Raw genomic sequence first — 22037 nt, 5'->3', positions numbered from 1 at the left:
AGAAATAGCATACATCCATCCATCCATCCATCCATTATCCAAACTGCTTATCCTGCTTTCAGGGTTGTGGGGATGGATGGATGGATGGATAGTATATAATGAGTTCCAAAAGACGTATCAATTTATACTTAATTTTTGCTTAAATGATACATGTGTTCAGTCAGTACTTAAAGCAGAACACTGTATTCAAATGTTTTATCTCCATTTTAAAGGTATATTTCACTGGGTGATGAAGCGCCAACCGACCCCTTATTCTCATTCTAAACATATAGTTTGTTTGGTTCTGCTAAAATGTCCCCTGAATGTTGGTTACTTTGGCCTAAAAGCATTAATTTGCTACTGCGTGTGGCACTTAGCGGTAAATCAATGTAATTTCCCAAAGTAAAGATGAAATGTATAAAAAAAACCAGAGCTTTCCTATTGCATATGTTAATCTGGGTTTTAATCAAAAACTGATTTTCTGGGACATATTTTCTGTGCTCAGTGTGCTCTTCATAGTAATGATTTACATTTCATCTAATCAGTAATCTCTTTAAAACCAAATAATCTTTTATGTACACACTATTGTGCATTAGCCTCTGCTTGCCAACAAGGTCAACAGGATTATTGCATATGGTTAACTTACATCAGCTGCATTTGCCTGTGAAGATTCCCTTTCCTGGTGCAAATGTAATTCTACATATACCTGTCCATTTTTTTATTTTCAAAAACATGCAAATATTGCAATGATGCAATGGTAGATAAATGAGATAATGCATTTTGTCTAATAACGAGAGATACTCAGGTTATTGTAGAGAACACAGTAATGTATATTGGGACATACAAAGAGGAAATCAACCCAAGAAGGTCATATTTAAGATAAATATTTATAGCATGACATCATCACCCATGTCATCACATCATCAGCCGCTTCTCTGGGGTCGGGTCGCGGTGGCAGCAAGCTAAGTAGGGCACACCAGATGTCCCTCTCGCCAGCAATGCCCTCCAGCTCCTCCTGGGGGATCCCAAGGCGTTCCCAAGCCAGATTGGACACGTAGGCCCTCCAGTGAGTTCCGGTTCTACCCCGGGGTCTCCTCCCAGTTGGATGTGCCCGGAAAACCTCCAAGGGAAGGCGCCCAGGAGGCATCCTAATCAGATGCCCGAACCACCTCAACTGGCTCCTTTCGACATGAAGGAGCAGCGGCTCTACTCCGAGCTCCCTCCAGATGTCCGAGCTCCTCACCCTATCTCTAAGGCTGAGCCCAGACACCCTACGGAGGATACTCATTTCAGCCGCTTGTATCTACGAACTCACCCTTTCGCAGTCACTACCCAAAGCTCATGACCATAGGTAAGGGTTGGAACAAAGATTGACCGGTAAATTGAGAGCTTTGCCTTCCGGTTCAGCTCCCTCTTCACCACAAAGGTCCAGTACAACGTCCACATTACTGCTGATGCTGCACCAATCTGTCTGTCAATCCCCCACTCCATCCTACCCTCACTAATGAACAAGACTCCGAGATACTTGAACTCCTTCACTTGAGGCAACAACTCATCTTCAATTCGGAGGGAGCAATCCACCATTTTCCGACAGAACGATGGCCTCAGACATCATCACCCAGTGTGACACAATTCCTTAGGGTATAGTTAGAGAAACCCAACGGATATTGATGTCAGCACTAGTACTGAATCTAGTATTGCAAACATACTGCCAAGCACAGGGGTGTCTCTGGCAAGGAAAGCCTGGTGGGGCACAATAAACTCTGTATGGGCAGCGCCTGAATCGTCAATAAAACGACACACAAACAGTGAAACGACACACAAACCTACTTGCTCAATGAATCCAAATATAAACACACCTCATCAATGAAATCACAAATGCTGCACACATTAATGTAACATGGCACAGGAGTTAGTGGAAGTGGAGACAGGGACATGAGTGACATCATCAATAACGCATTTGATCACACAACTGGTATATTACCTTGTTATACAGCCTTGCAATACAAGTCCAAAGTTATCAAGTAGTATATGGTCATTGTGGTCTGCAACTGTAATAACACATCCAAAGCAACATTTCACAGCAGGGAGACCCATTGCTTTCCAGGCTGTAACCAGCAGCAAGAATACCACGCCTTGTAATAACGCAAAATATACTGACTAGTGATGTTCATTGCTTGAAAAGCTGCACGATGATCTTTCATCTGGGCAAACGTGTCAATAACTTGTTGAAGTCCACCAATCCATGAATGAATTCATTTTCATCTGATAGCATAGCAAGTGCATTTAACCTCTGTTGCCCAGTGGTGTTGTGTATAAATGCCTTGATCCTTTTCAACGTTGAAGTTTCTTTGCACGCTGATACTGTAAGCGGCGTTTACTAAACATCTTGATGTAGTGTGTCATTTTATTATTGGCTGCTCTCGGCATGGGGCCAACATGATCATGCCTCACAGCTCATTATTGAAAGTGCGTAGAACATGCGTGCTGTTTCCAACTGCTCACTTGGTTAAACGAACACTGACGGGCCCCGTGCTCACTAAACAGACTATTAGAAGTACTGACCTTTATGCAACAGGTACAGGAAGATATTTGGAACGTATCGGACAGCATTACCGTTGTCATATGTAATAAACACACAACTGATAATTACGAAGAAAAAAAATATTGCTTGTTACACTGAATTATTGATCATGTCGTGCATTGCTCCAGATGACATCTGGTGGGGCCAGGTCCTGCCGACCCATAATGTAGTAGAGACCCCATTGGCAAAAAGTCTGTTTCTAGTATTTCAGCAAACAGCAGTATTACTAAATTAGACCTATATAGTAACTCCCAGTTCATGACTGGCCTTGTACCTTATGGTTTTATGATCTCATTTCAAGTTTCGTTGCTTTGTAAGTACTATCAAGTTTGTGAATGTTCGCAAAGCAGCAAATAATTAAAAAAACTGCCAGAATAAATCAATTTCATAGCGTTTTTATATAATTGTTGTGGTAAAGATACAGACATAAACATATCCAACAGTTTCTTTTTTTAATGAAAAAGTCAATACACTTAACAGCGTTGGTAAAAATTGGTGGGGAAAAAAACAAACTCGTAGCTCATTTGTCCTTTTCCTTCTGCTCCTTCTCTTTCTTGTCCTTCTCAGCCTTGGCCTCCTCTGCCTCGTGCCTCTTGATGAGTTCCTCCACCTCTTTCTGTTTCAGCACTTTGATCTTTGTTTTACCATCTTCCCTTGTTAGGGTAGCAATCTCCACTAAAGATGTCAAAGCATTATGTTAGATTGTGTGTTGAAGAGAACTAGTAATCCATCTAACTGGCTGGCTTCTTTCTCTCAGGGTCTACCGCTTATGGTATAATACACTGTAGACAACATATCGCTCAATACAAAGTCCCTTAATTTACATTTCTCATAATCTTTTACTCAGCACTTCTCTCGTGTTACTAGGCTTGATGCATCCCATTTTACGTCCCTTTGCTCATTTCGATTTACATTTCTATTCATACCTTTTTTTCTTGGATTTAGTCCATTCTCTACTGCAGTGACAATCTAATTTCCCAACAGGTATTAAAGTTTACTGGATCTGAGCTCTTAACCAATATGAGATCGTAATCGACCCTGTGCATAATTGTAGTCCACTGACTTCCAGTTTCTACTGCAGCAGTCATACCAGTTCCCTGTTTGTTGGCGTGTGCTATTGACAATAGCATATTTTTCGCAATACCTGCAAGATTTACCATGGATAATGTCAATGACATACACAGAATTGTCGACAAACATTCACCTACACCTACCAGCAAATGGGTGAGAAGTTGTACATATCAAGTTTATGTCCACAATTATGAGGATGAGTCCGGACGGACGGACCCCCATAATTGTGGACGTGACTTGATATGTACAACTTGAAACTTTTCACCCATTTGCTGGTAGGTGCAGGTGAAAGTTTTGTTGACAATTCTGTGCATGTTGTTGACATTTTTCCATGGTAAATCTTGCAGGCATCGTGAAAAACATGCTATTGTCAATAGCACACGCCAACAAACAGGAAACTGGTATGACCGCTGTAGTAGAAACCGGACGTCAGTGGACTATGCACAGAGCCCATTACTATAGACTTATCATCTAGTACCACTCCTTTTGTGCAATAGCTCCCCCCGGTGGTAGCCAAAAGCTAAAAATGTTGAGTAGGCACATAATTTATGTACGTGTGACAATGTGAGTTGTGAGTGTTACCTAAAAGGAGGCAGCATCTTAATCAAGATTTGAACACGGACTATTAAAGCTTTGAAACTGTTTGAAGGATTTTGCCCGATGTGAATATATGTTTACAAAACTTCTGAAAATCAGAGGTAGGATGATGGTCTGCTAATTTGCGCTCAGATTTAGCCACATGATCTCAGGTCAACACAGCTACTCCAAGATACTTAGTGTCTTAAGATCTTGTGCATAATTTTTCATTTTTAACTGGCATAAATGACCACAGGAGTTGGCGACAGCAGACAAAAAGAAAATGCCATTTTACATTAAAGGTAATTATAATATAAAAAGAAAGTACCTTTGGAATGTCTATGATTTTGCCTCACCTTTCTCTGCAGAAAGCTTGCTGACATCCATAGTTTTGTTGAGGACTTTGACAGCCAAGGCAAGAGCAGATGAGAGAGTCATCTCACCCTCTTTAAAATCCTGCTTCAGCATGGACACGGCAGCCTGAGGTCCAGGAAACCAAAAAAGTCAGACAACAAAAACAGATCAGAATCACCACAGTATTGGAAACTGATAAACTCTCTACATCAATATTTGAATTAAAATATGCATTTTAAGAAGAAACGTAAACATATATTAAGTAAAAATGCCTCATCTGCAGTTAGCAGTCTCTGATGCAAGACTGCATCCAATAAATTTAAGCTTTTACTATAAGAGGAAAACTCCATGTGAAATTTATTTCAACTTCTTATTAAAAAAAAAGTTTAATGTACAATAAGCCTAATGTGTGCAATGTGTTCATGACTGGAATGTTAATATTTATTTATTTCAAATAACACAGGAACTGTGCTAGATTATTTAGTGTATCGAATGTGATTTATCTGATGAGTCTACAATATTGTTTTATCACACTCACAGCACTGTTGTTGCCAATACAGGTGGCCTTCCAGCCCCCATAGTTGCCACTGGGATCACTCTGATACAGCTGGAAGCCGTAGTGTTTGTCCCATCCCATATACAGCAGAGAAACACCAAATGGCCGTTTACCTAGGAAGACAAACCACAGAAGTGTGACATAAAACCTTACATACAAACATATATGCCTGTAAGATGCCCAATGGAATGTGTTTCTGTGACCGTGGTGGGAAGAACTGGTTATACATATAATGAGGAGTTTAAATTTATAAAAGATATTTCTATGAATCACAGAAACAGTACACTTTCAAATACTTAATGGTGTTGCAGGTTTGTTCAGCCTTATTAGTTAACATATATCAAATGAGTGTGATAAATAACCAAATGAACCAACAAACACACATGCATGGTAAAAAAGAACATGTGATATATAATTCTTATAATTTTATATACAAATTTGAAATTATCGTTTAATGAATTGAATTAAATACATCGTTCAGTGACATTAACACAATGAGATCATAAACTGGCCTGAGTAATTGGCATGCAGGTTACCTCCAAACTGTGTGTAGGCTTGCTTGATGTCACACAGGGCTGTCACCAACTGCTCACATGGGATTGGCTCCTGATACTGCAATAAATATCTGTAAGGGGGAATGAAAGTGTGTGGTTGTCAAGCTCTGAGTAAATTTTAGGTTGTGATAGAGTGAAAGCTCAATCACAAGCTAATACTAATAGCTAAACAGAGCTAACATCAAAAGGTGAATTAATTTCCTTCTTAAACTTACCTCTGTGCAATTAGGCGCAACTCATTTGTTAGAACATTAGCATCTGACGTAATTCCAGCAACACTGCAAGCCATGTCTCTGAGAGATAGTCAAACATAGGACAACCATGAAATGAAGGGAACTCAAAACACACGTTTGTTTTTTTAAAAGATGTGCAAATTTTCAATTTGACAAACATAAATTACTCCTTTGCACTTCACAATTACACATGTATATATTAGGTTATCCAAGTCACTATATGTCTAAATAACTGTAGGGTCCACAGAAATAGCAGGTGAAAGAAATAGCTCAGTGGATGCTGGGAGATGATTTGCTATTCATCCCACTCACTCATTAAGCTTGTAGATCTTCTCAGAGAAGAACACTTCATCTAGCAGTTTGTGGATGTTACGCCTCTCTGCGGCCAAGAGTACGCCGTCGTTTGCTAAAATCCCTAGACATGTTCCAGCATGACCGATTGCTTCCATGGCATATTCCACCTGATATAAGCGTCCTGTAAAATACAGTCACAATGTTTACACTGTTAATTTTTAAATGTAAAATAGAACATTTCAAGATTCCAAGACAAAACAAACTGGCTGGTTCAAGAAAATGGGGGAAATATGATTTATGTGTAATAACGCCTACCTTCAGGTGAGAAAATGGTTGTCCGGGAATCATATCTGCGAGACTAAAAATAAAAGCAGGTGACAGTGATTAAATAATATTTAAGAGGAGCTTTGAAAACATATTCTAGCACACAAAGCATAACCACTTGAACATGACATTTCATAAAACAATAGAAGACACCTACCATTGTTCACCTTACTTTAATTTTAATCCTGCCAAATGAAAGATAATACAAACAACAAACTTTAAATACACGCCTCGGTAGGACAACCGGCAACAACACGGTTCAGGCATTTCTGCTGGTTTAAGTGGTACTCAGTGCACCGACTTAACAGATTGGTTTGCTACTGCACACATCTCACATCCTAGATCTGGTTTTACAAACACATAAACTGGGGAGCAAGTGTAAGAGATTAAATCGGGATCATGTAGCATTACCTACAAAATAACACGCTATTCCGTAATAATTCATTGGTTTGTATTACAACCTTCCTTAAAAAGAGTCAAAACGTCCACTACCGCAAAGGGGATGAATCTGCAATATCTGTGCATGCTAGCTTGTTAGCATGGTAGCTAGTTAAAAAAATGAATAAAGAAACCAATTTCTGAACAGTACAATATCCCATTGAACTTATCCCTTCATATGACAGTAAAATACAACAATAATGACGATAAGGATTACAAAAAATAACTTGTTACGTTAATATATCTCTCTCAGGCTGAGGACTCCACTTTCAGTTTGCTGTTGCCCAACGCACACACAGGGATAGTATCGTGTCGAAGAATCAAATTGCAGCGCCTCCTGCTGCTTAGGATGACCGTGCCAACTACCCACAATGAACGTCTGTATTGTCCCGGATGGCGGCTCACTGGGTCAGATGCAAAGTCTGATATCCCTTTTCACACAAACGATTCAAATTACACGTGTTTGGTGCAATGACCCAACACAAGTATTTTGAATCCTTTGTGCTATAGTGATGAATAAGAATTAGCGGTTAAACTTCAATGTAAGGTGAATATTGAATGTTGTGTCATCTTTACTATGGTTTTGTTACACAGCAGGACATTTTACCTTATATTTAAGGTGAAGAGCTAATTACTATTTATTGCTGTGCCACAAAGGATTCATAATACTTGTATTTGGTACAATGTGATTTGTGAATTTATCCCATACAGTGTTTGATTTAGATTATATTTAACAGCACATTATAATGAAAAGGGGGTAAACTAGAGATATAGAAAATCCCCTATTTTACTCATATTTCACTAAGTAATTTAATTACCGCCCGGAATTGTTCAATTACATCAATTTTACTCATAAGGCATTTAATTATTTTTGTGTTATATATGGGTTGTAATTTAAAACATTATCTCACTTGGCTGTTTTTCATTTTACTGTAGCCCAATGATCTTGGTCATAAAGTGCTTTGAATGGCTGTTGCAGCTAGAAAATCGCTATATACGTAAATGCAATCCATCCATCCATCAAGGATTTAGAATTTGCCCGTGTGTTCTAAATGTTCTATCACCAGAATATAGCAACCGTTGTCATAACATGTACATTCAAATCAAACAGCAGAGCTTTTGTCATCAGACTGAGGTGTGATGCAAATTTAGCTTTGTAATGCTACAAAAACAAAAAAAATCTTAATTATTCCAACTCAGAGGAGCAACGATACAGAAGAACACGACAAAATGTAAGTGGGCCTTGTGTTTGGTTGCAATAGACATGAAATTAGATATCTATGAGTGCTTATCTTTGAGTGATTTGAATGTTGAATATTGTTCTTCTTTGACAGATTATGTTTTCTCAACATGTTTATGTGTCTGTGTATGTATGTGTGCAGGGATATCGAAGAAATGTGTGAAAAAAATCAGACAGTTGGAGTACAGCCAGAAACAGCTGGGGGAGCACAATGCTTTCCTGCATCTCTTGCTGGAAAGGGCTGAAAATGAAATCTCTGAGCCGTACTCAAAGCAAATTAGTCTCCAGAACAAAGTGAAAAAGTAACAGACCTTAATACTAGATCTCTCTTTCCCCAAGCAATGCGTGCTCATATCATCTGAACATCAAATGTTACTTAGCTATAATCTCATCTGCATGCAAGACAGATGATTTCATGTCTGAAAGAGTTTCACGTCATCATAGTCTCTCTTGTCTTTGTTCAACCATTTTCAATTAACATGCAGATAAGAGTTGCAAGCAAATCTTGTTGGGCCTGCTTCTAGCTGTTAAACAAATCATCAGAATTTATAAACCAAGTATTATTTGTCCCCAGCCTTAAAAAATTTGAGCAGTCCATCTGTAACAGTGAGCTTTCATATTTGAAGGAATGTTTAGCTAAGGAGCAGTTTCTGAAGAGCATCAAAGACGATCGGCTGGAAAAACTAGTGGGTGTCCAGCAATATCCTCACCTTTCTTTTCACGTTTCTTCAGTGCCTCCTACTTAGGATATCTAATGCTAGTAATTAGATAAAATCATAGATATCACTGTCCCTCCATAATATTGTCCAAGAATGTTTCATTTAGTGATGTACGTTTTACTTAATTATCATCAAGATGTCTGCTATTAATCCCTATCAACTCGACCACTTATTTTGTTTTCTGCAGGAAAACAAGCGGATAGCCTTGCATGAGCAGGAAGACAGGAAGAACGCTGAGGTTTGACTTCTGGTCCTGCCACCCTTTCAGAACTCAAATGCTGTGTCTTCTCTTTGGTTTCCCTGCTCTCATCTCTCACTGCAATCAGATGGCCTGCATACAGATGATAGAATCTGGATATCCAGTGATGTACCAAAGCCACAGTTGGACCAAAATAACTTGATTCATATACGAAGTGACACAGCCACTTCTTATTGCTTGACTGGCAATTTGGTTCTAAGGGAGTTGAGAAAAACTGAAAATATATCTGTACTGGCCTTACAAATTCTACTCTTACTCTGATTTTATCTTCCCTTAGCTGATGGTCTGCATTTGCCAAAGGTATTGTAGCGAATTCGGGGGACAACGCAACCACAGGAACTGCCGCGGCCGGGAAGCGAACCTGTATCGCCCGCACCGCAGGAGACATCGCTAACAGCTCGACTAAAGGGTCAGACCCGCGAGCCAGCGGGTCTTCTTATCCATGCACGTTACAGTATGAAGATGAAGATGAAACTAACAGCCTCAATGCTGCATTGAGGACCCTTCAGGTAAGGGACTGTCTCCCTTCCCACTTTTCTTTTTCCAAAATGCTAATTTCACAACTTTCATTTAATAAGTCAATTGACATGATAAATTAATGGGTCAATTGACATGATGAATTATAATCTAATGTTTTGATATTTGTATTTGTTAGCACTGTATAATAAAGGCTGAAATAGAAATAGAAGAGAAGGACGGGATCATACAGCAGGTAAGATAAAGCTTACGTCTCCTAAGCATAAGAGGTGGCACTGTGGATTTTTAACATCATGTCCTGTATATTTATTTAATTCAACCTGGAATTATCCAGTGACTGTTATGATAGAATGGCTGACAACAAGGGAAAGACCATGTGACGGCTTGGAAAGACAACTGACAGGAGGAAATAGACCCCATTTGGGGCTGACATGGTTTAGCTACCCATGGCTATGAACAGAACTAAAGAGTAAACATACCTAGAGTTTGCAAGAACGGGGATGGAAGATGACTCATGGACAGGTAACATGGTTACAGACCTAGGGCTGAAAAAGACTATGAGGACGGAAAGCGCTCAACAAAAATCTTGCACATCAACAGCATCCAAGGAGAGGCTTCAGGTCTGTTCCTGCAGCTGGAGGAAAATAACATCTGCCAAGGGCTTGAAAATGTGGAAAGTAAGATTTTCTTAAGGCATCATTGGTCAAAGGTTGACCAACTATCTAGTGAGAAACAACCATGTGGACACAACAGTCCAAAAAGAAGGAATTCCAGGCTTCTATGGATGTATAGAGCAGCAGTTCCCAAACTTTTAGGCAATGCACCCCCTTCTACATCCCAACCAGGTTGATGCACCCCCAATCCGCAACACCTTAAAAACAAAAGTAGCTTATTTATGGCCGAAATCTTATTTATGGTCCGCATATTTGATTGAGCAAAGATTTTACGTTGGATGCCCCTCCCATTTATTCGGGCTTGTGACCGGCACTAAGAATGCACTGGCTTGTGCATCCTCAGTGGCTGGGTTTATGAGTTTAAATACTTGAGGTCAACTGTCCAATGTAACGGAGAGTGCAGAAGAGAGGTGAAGAAGAGAGTGCAGGCAGGGTGGAGTGGGTGGAGAAGAGTGTCAGGAGTGATTTGTGACAGAAGGGTACCAGCAAGAGTTAAAGGGAAGGTTTACAAGATGGTTGTGAGACCAGCGATGTTATATGGTTTGGAGACAGTGGCACTGACAAAAAGACAGGAGGCAGAGTTGGAGGTGGCGGAGTTGAAGATGCTAAGATTTTCATTGGGAGTAACGAAGAAGGACAGGATTAGGAATGGTTATATTAGAGGGACAGCTCAGGTTGGATGGTCTGGAGACAAAGCAAGAGAGGCAAGATTGAGATGGCTTGGACATGTGTGGAGGAGAGATGCTGGGTATACTGGGAGAAGGATGCTTAATATGGAGCTGCCAGGGAAGAGAAAAAAAGGAAGACCAAAGAGGAGGTTTATGGATGTGGTGAGGAAGGACATGCAGGTGGCTGGTGTAACAGAAGAAGATGCAGAGGACAGGAAGAAATGGAAATGGATAATCCACTGTGGCGACCCCTAATGGGAGCATCCAAAAGTAGTAGTAGTAGTAGTAGCCTATTCATAGCTGCATTAAAGGTATCAAATTTAATCATGCACAAATAATCAGAACAGGTCCAGGGTTGGACAGCTGTTTCCAGGTGTCTGACCCTTGTCCTTCCCAGAGACTGGGAAATGCTGGTGGACCTGGGCCAACATCTCAGAGTTCAATTGGAGATAGTCACTACCATTTTGAGGCCATATCTGGTACTGTGGTGCAACTCTCTGTGATCTGTCTACTTTGTGGAACTCACCATACCATGGGAAGATGCGTTGCATGAAGTTTTCGAGAGAAGGAAGCTCCGATACATCGAGCTTGCAGTGGAGGCAGAGGAACGAGGCTGGAGAGCAATGGTCTGCTCAGTCGAGGTCAGATGCCAGGGCTTTGTGGCAACATCAACCATAAGGCTGCTGAATGACATGGGGATCGATGGACAAGCCCTATGCCAGACCATCAAGGATGCATCAGGGGAGGCAGAGCGGAGTAGCCTGTGACTCTAGTTGAAGAGAAAAGACTGGGCTCCTAATTGGGCAGGTTGGGCAGATTAGATTAGATTAGAGTTTTTTATTAGTCACACGACCAAGGCCGGTGGAATTTGTTTTGGGTACACTTTAAACTCTGCAGCACAATACATACATGGACAACAACAGACACGCATATTATCACAAACAATACAGTTACACAATAACAGAAATAAACATATCACACATGACAATTAGGTGAATGGTGGTATTTATGCCAATGGTGTGTGAGGAGGGGACTATAGGGAGGAATTCAGAGTCCTTATGGCTAGGGGTAAAAAACTGTTTGTGAAGTGCATAATCTTAGTGGACAGTGACCTGTAGCACCTCCCTGAGGGAAGGAGCTGGAAGAGGTGATGAGCAGGATGTGAGGGGTCGGAGATGATCTTCTTTGCTCACTTCACAGTCCGGTTAGTATGTAGAGATTCAACTGAGGGGGAAGCTGAGATGCTGAGGGGGATGCTCTGGGACACCAGAATTCACTGCTGATCCTGGTGGGGACATTGTGGGCCAAATCAGCAAAAACGTCAATGGCAGTAGGAGCCCATTTGAGATCCACAATGACATGTCTGCACAGTCCCTATCACCTTCTATACATCGGAGCATGCTATACGTTAGTGCTAAAACCTTCGTTCAGCACAGGAGTATAAGAGGTGGCACTGTGGATTTTTAACATCATGTCATTAACACATCAAACATGTTTAAATGCTTGTCATAAATTGCTGAACGGGCCAGATTTTAAAGATTTTGTGTGTGTGTGTGTGTGTGTGTGTGTGTGTGTGTGTGTGTGTGTGTGTGTGTGTGTGTGTGTGCGCGCGCGCGCGCGCGCATTTCCTTTACAGCAAAATCAACAGTTGGAGATGTCACATATCTTAGAAAAGGCGTATAGCAACATAGTAATGGTACATACTGCAAAGAACACTTGCTTGCATATATTTGTACGTGTGAATGTGTGTGCACATTGGAGACTGTCCATCTGAACTTTCTTGTTTAGGATCTCAAGCAACAGTGTTTGGACATCAAGCACCAGGTGGACGGCGAGCAGGAAAATATACCACTGTAAGCTAAACACTTTAAGCCATTCACAGATTGACACTGTCAAAACAGCATCCCTCATCTTCAGCCCCTCAGCACCTGGTTGATATGTTTGAATTCTTTGTTTCCTCTTTTTTAGCGCTAAAGTCGGATTGATAGTAGCTCAGCTTTCTGTTGCAGAGGATTTGGGAGCCTCGGCCTTTTTATCAAGCGTGAGTCAAACAGCAAAAAAGTTATCAAGTAGCCTCACCCCATTTTTAGGCCTCACAGTAACAGTAAAGAGAGCCTAATGAATTTAGGATAATTTTGTTTTATTATTTTTGGTGAGAACCTTGTACTTTAGTCTTATGCATACGTCTATATAGAGGTATGTTTAAGATACATAAGTAGTGACCATTGGTCAATACTTTAACTCTCAAACTCTCAGCCACCTATCTTGAATAAATAAACTATGCATTGTAGGAGGTGAGTAAATCCTCAACTAAAGCTGTTAGTTAACACTGCAGGTTGTGTCGTTTGGAGAGAATGTGAGGATCAAGATTGAGGAAATTGGATGCAAATGCAAGATGGAGAATCCCGTTGTTGGAGTTCATGCAAAAAGGTATTTGCCTTTCACATCGCATTATCAAATACAATTAAGATTAGTAAATAAGATTTTTTTCCATCTTTCTGGAAGAGAAGGCTTTTATTAACTGCATACCCAAATAGTCTGTATTTCATCTTGAAGATGAAGATTTACAAGTACACCAATTTTCTTTTTTAGAATCTCTATTGCTGGCCTATGCACAACAATACTTAAATTGGCAGCATCAAAAATTCTCAATTCATTCAATATCCGTTAAATTACCATCTTTCACTGAATGAGATGACACAGTGATGATTCAGCCTATTGGCCACTGATGAAAGCCTTTGCATCTGCAGTGATATGGAGAGATACAAATGTGTGTCTGTGGTGACATTTGCACAAATAAAATCCCCAGCACTGGGGCATCTGGGTAGCGTCTATTCCGTTGCCTACCAACGGAATAGACGATCGCCAGTTCGAATCCCGGTGTTACCTCCGGCTTGGTCAGGCGTCCCTACAAACACAATTGGCCATGTCTGCGGGTGGGAAGCCAGATGTAGGTATGCGTCCTGGTCGCTGCACTAGCGCCACCTCTGGTTGGTTGGGGCGCCTGTTCTCAGGGGAGGGGGAACTGGAGGGAATAGCATGATCCTCCCACGTGCTATGTCCCCCTGGTGAAACTCCTCACTGTCAGGTGAAAAGAAGCGGCTGGTGACTCCACATGTATCAGAGGAGGCATGTGGTACTCTGCAGCCCTCCCCGGATCGGCAGATGGGGTGGAGTAGCGACCGGGACGGCTCGGAAGAGTGGGGTAATTGGCCGGATACAATTGGGGAGAAAAAGGTGTGTGTGTGTGTGTGGGGGGGGGGGATCCCCAGCACCACAAAGGTAGTTGTGTTTTACATCACCCAGCAGTGGTTGGTCCACCAGTGAGGAACAAATGCTGTTTTCTGGTGTTGTGGTGGACAAGCAGTTTAGAAATGACTCCTGCCAAAAAAAGAGTGCAACCAGAAGGGTCTAGATTGATGCTTTAATTCAAAATATCTAAATGATGAAGGCTTTTGTAGTTGTTCATGGCCTTTCCAGAGAAAAATGAAACAGCCTTTTTACATCTTCACCAAAGCAACTCCACCATAGAAAGAGCAGCTGCAGAAGAAAAAGCGGGTATAGAGGTGATTTTGAAGAAGAAGTAGTTGTTGCAGCTAACAAGTAGATATGGCAGACCAAACTCGCAAGAGACCTTTGCCAGTACATACAACATCAGCAGTTAAAGCCCAGGTGCAACCATGTTTTTTGGTCGGTGGTGGAGAAGCTTCTCACACAACAGCACTGGTGACCGTTTCATTTTGAATGGATCGCTGGGGTTTAGAGTAATCAAACAGCATTGCAATTACCAGACCACAGGTGTCAGTCAGCAAGTTAACAAAATTAAATATATTCAGCATTGTACCTTTAAAACATTTAACATAATGTTTTGTATATTTTTCTAATTGAGCTATATCCCTATGCTTCTTTAAATTACAATCAATTTCTCGGTGTGCTTATTTTCTTCACTCACATTTGTCATGTGTCACACATTTTGTATGCGTGTGTGTGTGTGTGTGTGTGTGTGTGTGTGTGTGTGTGTGTGTGTGTGTGTGTGTGTGTGTGTGTGTGTGTGTGTGTGTGTGTGTGTGTGTGTTCATGTATCTAGCTTGTGGCGTCATTATGCGGATGGCCTGATGAGAATTTTTGAGGCAACAGGCACTCTCGTTCTTAAGGTCGTCATTGTCATGGGCGTGACAACCATTGTGGTGCTGGCCGATTATGATGACTTCAACAAGCGTGCCGATGTTATCTGGACTATGGCTGTCAGTTTCATAAAGTTGTACGGCTACCTCATCTACAAGGATGTGCCTGCCAACTAGCAGATGCAAGGCCAAGTTTTTATTCAGCCTCTATTTCCTTGCTTTTCTCATTCTCCTTCCTATTAATTTCTATCCCATGGCTAACTATGCTGCTTAAACTTGGTGCAAGAACTGACATCCCACAAATAATAAATGAACTCAGCTCTCCGGCCCTGGCTGTCCTTTGACTTGTGTACATTAAGGTTCTGAAGATATGCATGCTAACTATTTGGCTGGGTTTAGGTCAGGTGTAATTTTCAGGTGGTTGAGGTTAGGATAGGGTTTAGGTTGAGGTTAGGGTCACAGTTGTGATCTGGTCTGAGATCAGCATCCACAGTCAACTTCACTTAGAGCACATGCAGAATGGAGAGGATGCAGGTGCAATTATATATATATATGTGTGTGTGTATATATATATAAAACATATATACTAAATATATATGAAGTTAGCAAGTTCATAGGCTAATATTTCAGCAAACAGTTGTGAACACCTCCAGAAGAAGGAGAGCAACGCTGGTGTAACCTTTGGTTTGGAGACGGTGGCACTGACGAAAAGACAGGCGGCGGAGCTGGAGGTGGCAGAGTTGAAGATGCTAAGATTTTTGTTTGGTGTGACAAAGAAGGACAGAATTAGGGACGAGTATATTAGAGGGACAGCTGAGGTTGGACGGTTTGGAGGCAAAGCAAACGATAAGATTGAGATGGTTTGGACAGGTGCAGAGGAGAGATGCTGGGTATTAGTCCATGGGCCAGAGCCCAAAATTTCCTATTTCGGTACACTCAAGGTGGCAAAACTTACTTATAATTTTTGAAAGGATCCATGTCTGTAGATGATATTTTGGTATGATAACCATTCCTGAGTGGCAGCTGTATCACAGTTATCAGCTCATGAAGTTAACCACCCCCTAAAGTAAATTGCATTTTAGACGCTGGTGCATGTCCTGGTTTAGCCTCATGGTCAGGACATTTTTCAATGTTCTATAATATTGTCTTTGGTATCATTTTAAAGGGGACCTTCTTAGCTTTCATTCAAGCCCTGTTGTGGATATTTCTCACAAATATAGAGGTCACTTGAGCTCTTCAACCCGTCAATAACACACATCTTTCTGCAATGTTCGCCTAAACTATATACTTTCTTTTAGCCCTGTGGCATCTAGGAATATCAGGGACACAAAACACAAAAACTGGAATACTCACAGGACTGTAAAGATTCAGAAAATGTATAATATACCCATACTATTTCATTGTGTGAGGTGATTGTGAGCCTTAAATTAGAAGGGCATTATTACTAAGAAACTAACTAGACCAAAGCCAGTTAGTCCATGGGTCAGACCAGATATCGATATCACCCAAGGTGACACAACTTCACTGGTGCCATTTTATTTGGTACACTAACAGAAGTAAAATAATACATGATAACCTTTCCAAATGAGCAGCTATTTCGTTTTTCTTTCAGGAAACCTGTTTCTGTGCCTCTCACGATTGTGTATTTGCCCAGATTTTTACAAATATAGCATTTCAACACCCCTGGTACTGATTAGCCTAGCTTAAACTCTGGGACAGTTCTTAGTTGGCCAACAACCAAGGATAACCAGTACTGTGTACTTCCATTCATTGTGCTAAGCTAGGCTAACGTGCAGCCAGATAGCTTTCTACTAAACACATATAGAGGAAACTGGTATCTATCTTCTTGTCTCACTCTGGAGAAGATTGTAAGATAATTTCCCATAATGTTAGCATGTTCTTTTAATGTATATGTTAATATGATTAGTTAAAGTGGCTACGAGGAACTTTCATCTTGTGTTGATTTTAGCGGCCTCATGTGGACAAAATACAGCTGTTGCATAGCAACTAGGTAATGTATCTATTTGTGGCTATGTAAGATAAATAATGGTAATATGACGCTGGTGAAGCAAAGTAAACTTTGTTTTAGTAGTGTTCATACACCTAAGTTACATGTATTTGTTTGTATGTGGCAGGTGAAAACTGACTGAATATGGCCACTGGTGAACAAGCAAGTTTTTACCCAATACCAAAGCGCCCACGGGTGGAGTGCATTATCCACTGTTCTGATGATACAGATAAGCTGGTTTCACTACAAAGTGTCGACTCATGGAGAACTCTGCTCAGGGCAGCTCAGATACGAAATCATGCACCAGTTTTGAAACTGGCAAAAGACATTCCTGAGGGACAGATTCCAGCAATCTACTACCACAGAAAGTGTCGCAGTATCTTCACTATGAAGCAAATTCTTGATGGCCTCCTTGCAAAAGAAAAGAAAAGTTGTGTCTCTGCTGAAGAGAAACAATCTAAGAGAGTAGCTCGACATGCTCCAAGTACATCTAGGACTTATGATGCAGAGTGCATATTTTGTCAGAAAAACAGCAAATATTCCAAGAGACAGAATACGAGAGAAGTACTGGTGCAGTGTCGAGAACTGCGAGCTGATGCAAAGATCAGGAGTGCAGCCACAAAGAAAAGGGACAGCAGAATCCTTGCCATTGTGAGTAGAGACCTTGTAGCAGCTGAAGGGCACTACCACAGGTCATGCTATAGACTTTACACCAAAGAAGAGGTTTCCAAAGGAGAGGTTGCCAGCAATGAAGATGATGATGCTGCAGCCCAGTATGAAGCTGCTGTGAATAAGGCATACAATGAGCTGTTCCTCTTCATCAGGATGGAGCTTTTTGGCAATCCTCAAGTGATGACAATGACTGATCTCTCTTCTAGACTGGTAGCTTCAATGAACTCCCAAGGCATTGCCCAAGTCAAGGAATCAACCAAGAAGCACATAAGGCGAAACCTGGAGAGTGAGTTTGCTGGAGCCTTGCAGATATTCCCTGATGAGAAAGGAAAATTCCTCCTCTATCCCGATAACTTGTCCATGAGGGAACTTGCCAAAGAAAATCAGTCTCTCAAAAGGGAGCTGCAGACCCTGAAAAGTGTCAGTGCACAAGATGTTATAGCCAAAGCAGCCATCAAATTGAGAGCAGACATTAAAAGTCAAGATGTTCCTCAAACCTGGCCGCCTGAAGTCAAACCAGAAGCAGAATGTCCTACCATTCCAGAGTCGCTCATTATCTTCCTGTACTCTCTACTCACAGGCTCAAATGATCCTGATCATGCATCCCAGAGAGTGCAGTGCCTTCTGCAGTCATTTGGCCATGACATAGTATATGCAGTGACATGTGGAAATACCAAGCCTTCCAAGCACATTGTTCTGCCATTCAGTGTCAAATCGTTGACAGGAAATGTAGAGTTGATAAACATCCTCAACCGACTTGGTCACAGTGTGTCCTATTCACAGATGGAAGAGATCAACACTGCCCTGTGTCTCCAGAAACTCTCATCATCAGGGAGTGGCATTGCCCTTCCAGCTAACATCCATCCTGGCATATTCACAACTTTAGCCTGGGACAATATCGACCGTCTTGAAGAAACTGTCAGTGGTGAGGGAACATCTCACAGAGTCCATGGGATTGCTGTGCAAGCAAAGCCAGTCAACCCACTTCCTGTCCAACCCATGCCCACTGTTCCCAAAACAAAGAAGAGAAGCATTGATGGACCCCCACCAATGTTACCAACTTACAATGCTGGACAACGGGTAGGGCCACCACAAAGCAAAAAGTCAGATGCCGATACTGCAGCCAATACTAAGCTTGCCAGAGAGAAAAACCTTCTTTGGGTCCTAGCACGCATGTCACAACAAGAAGAACAGTCAGTCAGCAGCTGGACAGGCTTCAACATCCTGACTCGAGGAGAGATGACGGTCATCCCCGACAATATCTGCCTACCATCAATGCTCCAGCGACACAAATGTCTACTGTCAACGAGGTGCTTAACCAGTCACTGAGCATCATGCAGTGCTTAGGCCTGAGGAAGATTGTGTGTGTCTTTGACCAAGCCCTGTATGTGAAGGCTGTCGAGATCACATGGAAACACCATGACAAGTTCCATGATATCATCGTTAGGCTTGGGGTATTCCACACCATCTGCACACTGCTGGCAATAATAGGAAAGCGTTTCCAAGATGCTGGACTCAAAGACCTCTGCATTGAGTCTGGCATGATTGCAGAAGGCTCAATTGCTGGTGTTATGGATGGCCGCAAGTACAACAGGGCAGTGCGACTACACAAGCTCCTGTATGAGGCTCTCATGCGACTGACCTTGAATGGTTTCCTGTCCTGGTTGGAAGAAACTCACAGGAATGACATGGTTCACCTGAATGAGACACTGAAGACCATTGACAGCCTTGGGAAAGAAGTCTCACAACATGCTTTGAAGGAGGTCCTCGAGAACAGCTCTTGTACACGCATCATGGATCTATTTGAAGTCTACCGTGAGTTCCTTAGAGGTGGAAACGGCAGCCTCTCGAACTTCTGGATGTCCTATTTGGACATGGTTGAAATCTTGTTGGGGCTCATCCGAGCATCCAGAGAGGGAGACTGGATGCTACACTTGGCTTGCATTCGAGCAATGATCCCATGGTGCTTTGCTTATGAAAGGATGAATTATGCACGCTACCTCCCCTACTACTACGCCCAGATGTCTGAGCTGCCCATCACACACCCAGATGTGTACACAGAATTCATGGAAGGAGGCTTCTCAGTCCAACTGGGCTCCACCAATCCCTTTGGCCGAATCCCTGTTGACCAAGCTATAGAAGAAACGGTGAACAAAGACACCCAAACAGCTGGAGGGACAAAGGGATTCAGCTTGAAGCCAGGAGCTGTGACCAAATATTATCTCACAGCTGAGTATAGAAGCATGTACCTCAGACAGCTGAGAGACCTGACAGGTCAAGGCAGGTGCAGATGGTCTCATCCAGATCTACAGAGTCCAAGGATCAAGAGAGATGAAGCAGATGTCCAGTCTCTCATGGACCTTATGGAGAATAACTGGCTCAATCCTATGTCCCCTGATGAGATTGATTTGGTTAGCCTCTCCACTGGCAACATGGCTCCACCTGATGTGACCATAGATCTCTTGAGAGCTCTTGAGAAAGGAGAAGAGGCCTACCAAGCATTCCAGCAAACAAGGTTAGATGCAGACCCACCACCTGTGAAATTCCACGACAAGATGACCAAGCAAAGTCTGAAAACATTCTCCAATGTCAGCACAAAACAAGCTCACGGAAAGAAAGCACAGGATGTGGTTCTGAAGGCAGATAGAAACCTTTTCAGTCACATGATCCTGGTGGCTGAAAGCAGGAAGGTGAATCTGAAGGATGTCCTTGCCTACCCATTGGGCCCACTACCATGGGCACTGGCAAATGCTGATGGGTCCTTACGAAAAACAAACAAGGCTGCACTTGCCAGAGAGCTTGAAAAGAATGTATCTCCTGCAGAAGACATCCCAATCCCATCTACTTCCATCATTGATGGGATGAGCCTGGTCCAAAAAATGAATGGCAACAACAAAACCTTTGCACAGGTGGCAGAGTCAGCCTTGACCCAGGTCCTCCATGAGGGAGCACAGAGTGGGAGGATTGATGTTGTTTTTGATGTCTATCACCAGACTTCAATCAAAGATGCTGAACGACTGAACCGGGGTGGAGACATCACTCTCCAGTACAAGAATCTTGCAGGGGGACACTACGTCCAGCAGTGGAGAAAATTTCTGTGCAGTTCCTCCAACAAGACCAGTCTCATCAAGTTTCTGGTGGAAGAGTGGAAACTCCCACGATACAGAGCTATGCTGCATGGCAAGGTGTTGTACATGACCTGTGAGGAAACCTGCTACAAGTTGACAGAAGATGGGTGTGAGGAAGCAGCAGAACTGCACTCCACACATGAAGAAGCTGACACCCGTCTGCTCCTGCATGCATTGCATGCAGCAAATGCGGGCTCAAAGTCAGTTATCATCACAGCTGAGGACACTGATGTCATGGTGCTTTGTCTTGGCTTCCAGAAGGACATCACCTGTCCCATCTACCAGAAGTGTGGGACTCAGAACCGCACACGGTTTGTCGACATCACCAAACTGGCAAGTTCACTTGGAGACAGCATCTGTGACAGCCTAATTGGCTTACATGCCTTCACAGGCTGCGACACTGTCAGTGCATTTGCTGGTCGAGGGAAGCTGAATGCCCTGAAGATAGTGAGAAAGCACACTTCCTGCCAAGAGACTTTTAGTCAACTGGGACAGACATGGAATGTGAGTGATGAGCTGTTCCAGAAAATTGAGCAGTTCACCTGTCGGATGTATGTTGCTAATAGCAGCACTGCTGAGGTGAACAAACTGCGTTACCAGCTCTTCTGCACCAAAAGGGGAGAGGTTGAGTCCAGCCAGCTGCCACCATGTAGAGACTGTCTCTTTATGCATGTTCAACGAGCCAACTATCAGGCAGCAATATGGAAGTGCTGTCTGCAGGCTAACCCTGTGGTGCCAAGCCCTACTGTGTATGGATGGACAGACGATGAAGGCAAGCTGGCCATTTACTGGATGCGCTCTTCTCATTTAAGGCTCACAATCACCTCACACAATGAAATAGTATGGGTATATTATACATTTTCTGAATCTTTACAGTCCTGTGAGTATTCCAGTTTTTGTGTTTTGTGTCCCTGATATTCCTAGATGCCACAGGGCTAAAAGAAAGTATATAGTTTAGGCGAAAATTGCAGAAAGATGTGTGTTATTGACGGGTTGAAGAGCTCAAGTGACCTCTATATTTGTGAGAAATATCCACAACAGGGCTTGAATGAAAGCTAAGAAGGTCCCCTTTAAAATGATACCAAAGACAATATTATAGAACATT

At 42.2% G+C, this 22037-nt stretch overlaps 1 protein-coding gene across 1 annotated transcript; it reads right to left on the bottom strand.

Annotated features, from left to right (window-relative positions):
• Window positions 1-2948: 2948 nt before the first annotated feature.
• Window positions 2949-7270, bottom strand: LOC130111214 (proteasome subunit alpha type-4). Its single transcript, XM_056278309.1, has 9 exons — window positions 7198-7270; window positions 6683-6710; window positions 6517-6559; window positions 6220-6382; window positions 5890-5967; window positions 5657-5745; window positions 5103-5233; window positions 4567-4690; window positions 2949-3238 (listed from the first exon to the last, which is right to left on the bottom strand). Exons 2-9 carry the CDS (start codon window positions 6683-6685, stop codon window positions 3084-3086), a joined length of 786 nt encoding a protein of 261 aa, XP_056134284.1. The 5' UTR covers window positions 6686-6710; window positions 7198-7270; the 3' UTR covers window positions 2949-3083.
• Window positions 7271-22037: the final 14767 nt, after the last annotated feature.

Source organism: Lampris incognitus, chromosome 4 (assembly GCF_029633865.1).
Source record: "Lampris incognitus isolate fLamInc1 chromosome 4, fLamInc1.hap2, whole genome shotgun sequence".
NCBI classification, from domain to species: domain Eukaryota; kingdom Metazoa; phylum Chordata; class Actinopteri; order Lampriformes; family Lampridae; genus Lampris; species Lampris incognitus.
The sequence above is the reverse complement of the archived record's forward strand: the minus strand, read 5'-3'. Positions and strand labels throughout refer to the sequence as shown.

What these genes read in the sequence shown, in the direction of transcription:
- LOC130111214 (XM_056278309.1), bottom strand. An exon ending in TTGCGCCTAATTGCACAGAG is followed by an intron (nt 5,746 to 5,889) that starts GTAAGTTTAAGA and finishes TCCCCCTTACAG; the next exon opens with ATATTTATTGCAGTATCAGG. An exon ending in GTATTGGCAACAACAGTGCT is followed by an intron (nt 4,691 to 5,102) that starts GTGAGTGTGATA and finishes CCTGGACCTCAG; the next exon opens with GCTGCCGTGTCCATGCTGAA.